The sequence below is a fragment of the Mandrillus leucophaeus genome, unplaced genomic scaffold (genome assembly GCF_000951045.1).
Source record: "Mandrillus leucophaeus isolate KB7577 unplaced genomic scaffold, Mleu.le_1.0 Scaffold858, whole genome shotgun sequence".
In the NCBI taxonomy this organism is placed as follows: Eukaryota; Metazoa; Chordata; class Mammalia; order Primates; family Cercopithecidae; genus Mandrillus; species Mandrillus leucophaeus.
Window position 1 is genome coordinate 50,331 of NW_012109341.1, and position 9,017 is coordinate 59,347.

Here is a 9,017-nt window from a genome sequence, read left to right on the forward strand (position 1 = left end):
AAGTTTTTGCCCCTCATGTTCTCCCATGAATGCCCACCTCCCCAACTCTCCCAAGCCACACAGATGGGTTCCCAAGAGAGGCACCAAGGGTTGCAGAAATCCATGGTCCTTTGTGACACCCAGATCTGAGACTGAATCTTACTCTGCTAATTACAGGCTGTGAGTCTCAGGTCTGGTTCATGATATCTCCGTAAATGGGAGAGCTTTGAGAAAGAATGTTTGATAGAGGGCCCCCAAAAATGCCTGCACCCAGTAGACACTCAGAGTGCTGCCTGTTTGTTTCTGATGTCACCATTGAGGTACCAAGGTAACCAAGCACAGGGTGACTTCCCTTCCGGGTTCTCACACTGCATGGGCACACGCAGCCCTGAGGGCTGTGTAGGTAACTACAATGGATGCAGATTCCTCCAGCCCAGAGAAGGGGCTCTGTCCTTCCCCCAGCAAGGGCCCACCTTTGAAAGGGCGCTCTTTCTCATTCCAGAATTCTCTCTGGTGGGGAGGATATAGGAATTCCTCAGCTAAGTCTTTATGTCAAACAACTTCCTGCCTGGGGTTTGTGGACAAACTCAACTGGCTGATAGCTTGGAATAGCCTCTAGCCCCAGTTCCTGGCCTAAGCCACCTGGGCCAAGTCATAGCCCTTTGTGTAGGCCTCGGTTTTCTCTTCTGTAACAGAAAGCATAGACTTCGTAAATGATCTGAGGTGGGTTCCAGTCCTAAAACACTCGAGGAGGCTGCAGCTGGAGAGGGCTTGCTGAGTTTTATTCTCGGAACCACATTTCATGATAACGCCCCTCACCCCCAGACCTTTCGGTCTTTCATTCTTACCTCCAACCAGCTGGAAGGCGCTACTAAGAACATCCAGGGAGCACACAAAAAAGTAGAGAAATCCAAGAAGTAAAATCAATCTCCCAATCCCTTGGAAGACACAGAGAATCTTCCCTCTGGTGTCTCTCTCTGCAGCGGGGTGGGGTGGCGGGAGAGAGAGAAAGACATGAAACTTTTAGTATTGGAAACACTGAGAAGTTCAGCAATGAGCTCAGAGCTCCCCCCGCCTCCCCTCCCTTCCCAGCCTGGCAGCCGTAAGTTCTTATGTCTAGCGAGGCTTACAGATGGGACGCAGCCATCGCTGTAGCTTTCAAAGCAGTTACCACTGTGGTCCATTTAGCTGAAACCCCTGGTAAAGTGCCTCTAAAGGATTTGCATTTGGGAGGAGGGGTTCAATGTGGTCTGTGACAGAAAAACCAGGCTCCATGCTCAGCTGAGCCACAGTGTCGCTGAGTGAGGCAGTTAACAGCACTCGCCACCTGCTAAGTGCAGGGTCGGAGATAATGGCTGTCACGTTCCGAACAGCAGAGTATTTTCCAGAATGCAGCTGCACAGCAGCAATCAGCCTCAATTTATGGAGGGCTTGGGGCATCATACATCCTGGGATGCTACATCGTTCATCGTTAACTACTGTTTACTCCACTGGCTTTTAAAATGCTTCTCATCTTACCCCTCCCAGCTCTTTCCTTCCTACCTCTCCTCCCCACCCCACACCCCAATCTCCTTTTTCCTCCTTGCTGTCTAGTTCACTGGCAGACCTTCTGCCCTACATACACTTGGAAATGAAACAGTGATTGTTTGCACCAGCTGTCTGGCTGCGTATTTTGTTTTTCTAGAAACCTTCCCTAATGCCCATATTTGGATGAGGGGACCCCTCTGAAATCTCTCTGAGAAGAGGGGCCTTTTCTGTTTATCACTGTATCCACAGCATCTCCAAACCAGTACCTGGAAACTGTTCTCCGACAGCGAATTATAAGGAGCCAGACAATGTCCATCTTTGCTACAACCACAGTGCCGGGCACATTTGTTGAATGAATGACCCCCAATTACTCCAACATGCTTTGACTCAACCTCAAAGATGGGAGGGTGGCCAGACACCGTGGCTCATGCCTGTAATCTCAGCACTTTGGGAGGCCAAGGCGGATGGATCACAAGGTTAGAAGTTCAAGTCCAGCCTGGCCAACATGGTGAAATCCCATCTCTATTAAAAATACAAAAATTAGCCTGTAATCTCAGCTACTCGGGAGGCTGAGGCAGGATAATTGCTCGAACCCACGAGGTGGAGGTTGCACTGAGCCAATATCGCACCATTGCACTCCAGCCTGGGCGACAGAGCAAGACTCTGTCTCAAAAAAAGAAAAAAAAAGATGATGGGAGGGTGACATCCCTAGCCAGGACCCTTGCTTCAAGGGCATCAGAACAATGAAAAGGGGGAGGGACACGAGGATGGTGACACCGTGAACCACAGGAAGTTTCCTGTTTCCTTCCTGAATGTCTCAGCTGGCTTCACTCTTACCTGACCACTTGATCCCCGAGTCCTGAAGAGTGGGTAGGTTCCAGGGGTCGTCCACCTCCGTGGGCTCCTCTATCAGTGTAGCCGTGGAGTAGGTCGGCAGAAGTTCAAACTTGGTTACAGGTACCTCAGTGTTATCTGCTGAAACAAGCAAAAGGGGTCATGAGGAATCAGACCTGGGTCTCCTGCAGACCCCTCACAAGAGGCCGATCTGCAGACAAACGAGCGACACTTACTTTTGTTGGTCTCTTTGCTTTTATCAGGGGTGATGGGTTGCTGACTTGTAGCCCCTTCGAGGTACTTACTGGGGTTGGGCTGGGCATCTCCCAATTCAGGCCAGGGAGCCATGGTCTGTGGATAAGAAAACAGTTTAAAGCAGCAGTCATGGAAAGGAGGCACACCGAGATGCTATAAGAGGAAGAATCATCAGTTGCAAAGCGTCTACTGGGTGGGGGGTTCGGGGGGAGGTGGCAGCAAAAGGAAGGAAGGATTTCATACTTATGCCCCCTAAGTGTGGCATCTTAAGCGCCATATTTCAGTCCTCTGTGGTTCCGCCTCACTCATCCGGTCACTAAAGCAAACTACTTCTTACAATGTTGAGTTAGCTGCACGCACCACCTTTAATCTCCTAAACTTGTTTTTGTCTTGACTCTCTCCTTCAGTCAAAAGCAGGGAGCAACGGGTGCCGTGGCTCATGCCTGTAATCCCAGCACTTTGGGAGGCTGAGACAGGTGGATCACCTAAGGTCAGGAGTTCGAGACCAACCTTGCAACTAAAAATACAAAACATGGCAACTAAAAATACAAAAATTAGCCGGCGTGGTGGCACATGCCTGTAGTCCCAGCTACTCGGGAGGCTGAGACAGGAGAATCGCTTGAACCTGGGAGGCCTGGGAGGCAGAGGTTGCGGTAAGCCGAGATTGCGCCATTGCACTCCTGCCTGGGTGACAGGAGTGAAACTCCGTCTCAAAAAAAAAAAAAAAAAAAAAAAAAGGCAGGGTGCAAGCCCATTCATCTTTGTTGTCTCATAGCATACCAAATCCTCACAACCCTTCAATGGCACTCCATCTACTTCTTATATCAAGACAAGTGCACTGCAGATCTATGCAAAACCTTGTCCGGTGAAATTTAACAGATTTATACAACTTAGTGTGTATGTGAATACATATGCAGGGGCCAGGCGAGGTGGCTCAGGCCTGTAACCCCAGCACGTTAGGAGGCCAAGGTGGGTGGGTTTGAGACCAGAAGTTTGAGACCAGCCTGGGCAACATGTCAAAACCCTGTCTCTACTAAAAAGACAAAAATTAGCAGGGGGTGGGTGCCTGTAATCCCAGCTACTTAGGAGGCTGAGGCATGAGAATTGCTTGAACCTGGGAGGCAGAGGTTGTAGTGAACTGAGATCATGCCACTGTACTCCAGCATGGGGGATACAGAGCGAGTCTCTGTCTCAAAACAAAACAAAACAAAACATATATATATATATATATATATATGTGCAAGTGTTTGTATACCATCTGCGTGTTTTACCTACCAGCCAAGGCTTCTCTGAAAAGTGTGATGGACCTGGTTTTAAAATCCAGCAGTGCCGCCTATTAGTGGGTGTGTATTTAGGCAAGTCCCTTTATGCCTCTGAGCATAAACTGCCAGTTTATCCATCTATAAAATGGAACAGTTCTTGCAGGGTTATGAGACTAATGGTGAAATTAAAAGTCTAGAAAGTGACTGGCATCGAGGAGGCATCCAATAAATAGCAGCAATTATTACTATGTCATGTTGTCTGGATTAATCATCCTTTGTTAGAACCACATTCTTTTCAGCCTTCATAAAAGACCTTCCTACAATCCATTTTCTTCACAAAGCCTTTCTCAGTTACAAGGCACTTGACACACCTCACATTCCAGTCCTTGCAGTCCTTTTTCTTTGACACTAGACAATTAGTCCTTGTCCATTAGACAAAGCAGTCCAAAGGACTGGAAAAAGGCAATTCACAGAAAAGGAACAAATGGCTAAAATGCCCTTTAAAAAAGAAGCATTCCAAGATGGGTGCAGTGGCTCACGCCTGTAATCCCAGCACTTTGGGAGGCCGAGGCGGGTGAATCATCTGAGGTCAGGAGTTCGAGATCAGCCTGGACAACATGGTGGAATCCCGTCTCTACTAAAAATACAAACTTAGCCAGGCGTGGTGGCACGCACCTGTAATCCCAGCTACTCAGGAGACAGAGGCCAGAGAATCACTTGAATCTGGGAGGCAGAGGTTGCAGTGAGCCGAGATCACACCATTGCACTCCAGCCTGGGCAAAAAGTGTGAAACTCCATCTCAAAAAAAAAAAAAAAAAAAAAAGAAGCAATCCAATATATTCAAACTAAAACAGTGACAACTATCAAAGTAGCAAAAAGAATTTAAGTTTATTATGCTATGCTGGAAAAGATGTTATGAGTTGAACACTGCTAGAAGCTCTGGAAAAGTTAGCAAACTGTCCAAAGTGCCTTACGTTCATCACACATCTGTGACCCAGTCATTTCACTCTAGGAATCAGGAAGCTAGGAACATTTGCTCTCAGAAATACCTAATCTGCACTGATCGCCTCTTCCAAGAGGGCTTTCTAGAGCGTGGGTCCACCTGACCCCTTTCCTCTTCAACCTATTTCCTGCTTACCAGACTGCAAAGCCTACCAAAAAGGAGACTTTGTCTTGTTCATTACTTCATCTTCAAGGTCTTAAGCTCTGCCGGGCGTATTTATGACAGAATGAATGGGATGTAGACCAGAAAGATATTTGCTGCTCTATCATTTACAGTGTTAAAAAATAAAATAAAAAAAAGAGAAATTACTCCTTCTAACTATAGTATGTCCATACATTGTAAGAGTATGCTATTAAAAAGGTTATACTGCATCAGTAAAACCATAGGAAAATGCTTTAGATAAACCGTGAATCTAAAGCACTTCTTTTTCCCATTCACAGCATCATCTCAACAAGGCAGACAAGATCCAGAAATGTTCTCTGGGGTTAAAGTGGGTGGTGAGACTGTGGGTGATTTTTTAAATTTTCTTCTAAAATCTTCAAATTCTTTTAAACGATGCAACTCAACCTCTAAACCCACAAAGGTAAGATGGCTCAGTGATACCTGGAGAGAGGGACTCACAGTGGGGGAGGGCTGGTTCTGCAGAGGCCTGCCTCTCACTACATGCAACCCTGAGCCACTCTGAGCTTCAGTTTCATCATTTCAAAAATGGGGACGATACCATCTCGCTTACTGAGCTGTTATGAGGACTAATTGGTTAATAAATGTAGGTCAGGCTACAGCATGGTTCCTGGCAGAATAAACACTCAGAACTCTTGTTTATTCTTCATGACACAATGTGGAAATGCACTGTGTCACGAACAATAAACAAGAGTGTTTATTATGTGGAAATGCATTGTGGGTGCACTGTGTGTACCCTACACCATAAGCTCTTCATCTCCAATGTTCAGCACGGTAGTGAATTTCAGTCAATATTTGAATAAATGAACCCAAAGCCTTCATGGGAGAAAGATGCTAACATTTGTTTTGTGGCAGGGGAGTGTCCTATGCAGTTTGTGACCTCATTAAATCTAATAAGGAAGGAGTTTTTCTTCTCAGTGTACAGACAAAGAAACTGAGGCACAGAGAAACAAAGAAGCTTGCCCCCAGCTACCTGGAGCTGGTGTCAGGATATGAACCCAAGACTGCTGGCTCCAAAGCCAGAAGCTTTTCCATAGATCTCACAGCGAGGGGCAAAGGTGGGAGGAGGAATTCTCCAGCCCTCAAAGCACCAGGGCACCCAAGGACCTTAGGTCTAGGCACATTGAGGGCTCTGAGTGTTTTCGGATAGCTGGCTAGACTGGCATGTCTGCAGGTCACTCCCACGTGGTCATTCAGATGCTGGAAATGCCCGCCCAAGAATGTTGCAATGGCTGAGCAGGAGCATGCGGTTGGGGGTGGGGGGAGGAGGGTGGGACGGGGGCAGGTATTACATGGTGCCGGCAGAGAATGTACCCTGGAGCTCTGAGCCCCTCTGAAGCCTTTCTCCTACCCTCATAGACCTGGTGTAACCACTGCCTTGTTTTCTCCCAGCCTTCCCAAGGCCTCACTCCAGCACATTCTTGCCACCTACCAGAAGCAGCAGAGGAAGGGAGAAGTCATCATTTGGAAGCTTTTTACTAAAGCCCAGCGAGGGGCTCCCCTGCTGCCCACACTGGCCTCTATAACTGAGCTGCCTGTGTGCCTCACCCTCTTGGCTCCACTTCCTGTCCCACATGGGCACCCACTGCCAGAAAGAGCTCTTATTCTTTCTCAAAGACCCAGGAGAGGAACTTTCTTGACTCGTCTCAGACTTGGGAAGCAGGGGAATGTAGGGCACCTGGCAATCACCCAACCCCTACATTCACATTGTTTGGGCTTCTCCAACCAAGACCTGTTCCGGGGCCCCTTGTATTCAGAGCAGCAGTCAAGGCCATCTGAAGAAATGGGGAGAAGAGGAAGCCCAGGGCAGTGGTCCTGTGAGGAACCAGGACATGGACACACAGTCTCCCACCAGATGGTGGCCTTCACCAGTATGGCCACTGTATCCACAGCACATAGGACAGTGCCAGGCACATGGTAGCCAGCAGTGTTTATTAAGGACTTTGTGCCTGGCACTTGCAAATTGATGCACAAATGTACTCGCAGCATTTCATGTATCTATGTAAACTAGAGTCTCCTTTAGAATGAACAGTATCCTCGTTCTAAAGTGGGAAAACCTGAGCCGCAGAGAAGATAACTGCTTCAAATCACATAGGCACCAAACACTGCAGAGATAAGTTCAACCTCATGCAGGCCAATGTTCTCAGGATGCCCAGGAAAACTTTCTTGTACTTTGAAAGAATGACTCCATGCTTCAAACATTCCCAAGAGGGTGATGGCTCTTTTTCCTCTGCTTCCCTTACAGCCATCACAAGGAACAATAATCACCCCTATAGGCTAAGGATGGTGGCTCACACTTGTAATCCCAGTACTTTGGTAGGCCAAAGTGGGGGAGTCCCTTGAACCTGTGAGTTTGCAACCAGCTTGGACAACACAGCGAGACCCTGTCCCTACATTACTGCTAATAATAATCCCTTCAAGGACACAGTGGTGGTAGTGATGAGAGGAGTCAAAGAAGCAATTGGCCTGGGCCTCACATGGCTAGATAACTTCAGTTTACATTTTTGATGTCACACACTAATAAAATTTTAAAGACATTTATTCTATCACTTTAAACTTGGGCCATATCACCAAACCTCACCCTCACCATGCACTATCAATTTGTATTTTTGGCATCTTAAAATAAATCCTGTAAATAACTTGTAACTATATCAGTTATGCTGCATTGTATTGGGGGGGAGGTTAAAGCAGTTAAATTTGTAAATATAAACATCTTAAACATACCGCAATCTTTTTATAGCCCTCTTTTTGTACCTTTGCATTTTTAAAATTCACTGAGATGAATAAATTCCCTTGGATGTCCTGATTGCCCCCTGCTGTCCCCAGAATGGAAGTGGGGGTGTGGGTGAGGATGGAGGGATGGAAGATGCCTGAAACTGGTTATTAAAGCCCAGTTTATTCCAAAGCACTCTGATTCTGAGAGACTGTTTTCCTCATTACATTGAATTCGGGCTATTTTTGTGTCCCCTTTGTGTCTAACAGCAACAATCAGAAGCCCATCCTCATACCACAGGGGACTTGCTTCAGTGAGACGGTTGAGCAATCTGGGGAGAGTTTTGGATGGAGCAATTTGTTTAGTACCCAATCCTTTTACAAAGCACGCCCTTCTTATCACCCATTTCCCAAACTACAAAAGCAGAGAAGATCATGATCAGCTGGCATGGGACAAAAGAAGCAGTCTTTTTTATTTTCATTTATTTTTTTTAACAATCTGAAACAACGGCCACTCCTACAGGCACAGTTTTCCAAGAATACCCAACCCAGGACAAGTTAAAGAACTGCCAGCACACAAGGGAAGAAGGAAAAAGGAAAGAAGGACAAGGCCCAGAGCGATCAGGGCTAACACATAAACCCCCTGGGGCACCTGAACAGGAAGAGCGGACTCGGAGTGATGAAATCCATAAGCTGCTTCCATGAAATTAACATGTTTGAGAAAGGGACCTCCTCAAAGAAAACGAGATTCCAACTCTCCTCAGCGCAGTGCGAGCCACCCGTGGCAGGCATCGCTCCACGGAACGTGAACTACCTCCATGCCATGCAGCCCCCTACTTTCTGGCCTGAGGATGCGCAGTCCCCGAAGCCAACCACCTCTGTGCACATCTTTTTGTAAGTCATCTCCCCAGCCTGCTCACCCATTTCTGACTTGGAAAACAGAAATTGTGGGTTTTGCTTCCCAAGACAGCTGAAGGACGGACCCTTTGCTGATGGCCACGGGCCCTAATAGAAACAAACTAAGGCTGTCTCCTAGGTACCCTAAATAACTGCAAACAAGCACTGTAGCACGTGGAAGTCACACTTGGGTGGAGGGCAGTGTCGCATCACCAGGAAGCACCACAAACCTAGAATTTTCATGGTCCTGAGCTGTCGCATTCCCCTTCTTATAAAGGGTGGAAGACGGCAGCCCAGGGGCTCACAGGGACTAGCGTTAAGTCACATGGCTAGTTGGTGACCCAGCCACAAAGAGCCTAGCCATCCTG

General features: G+C 47.2%; 1 protein-coding gene across 1 annotated transcript in view; it reads right to left on the bottom strand.

The window, feature by feature from the left end:
• The window catches only part of SLC34A2 (solute carrier family 34 (type II sodium/phosphate cotransporter), member 2), a 30,705-nt gene extending 21,943 nt beyond the window's left edge, over positions 1 to 8,762 (bottom strand). Inside the window, exons 1-4 of the mRNA XM_011968735.1 lie at positions 8,673 to 8,762; positions 2,577 to 2,691; positions 2,344 to 2,481; positions 828 to 956 (exon numbers count right to left, since the gene is read on the bottom strand). Coding sequence (XP_011824125.1) covers positions 828 to 956; positions 2,344 to 2,481; positions 2,577 to 2,688 — 379 coding nt within the window. The 5' untranslated portion in view covers positions 2,689 to 2,691; positions 8,673 to 8,762. The remainder of the gene's footprint in view (positions 1 to 827; positions 957 to 2,343; positions 2,482 to 2,576; positions 2,692 to 8,672) is intronic.
• Between the last annotated feature and the right edge of the window lie 255 nt (positions 8,763 to 9,017).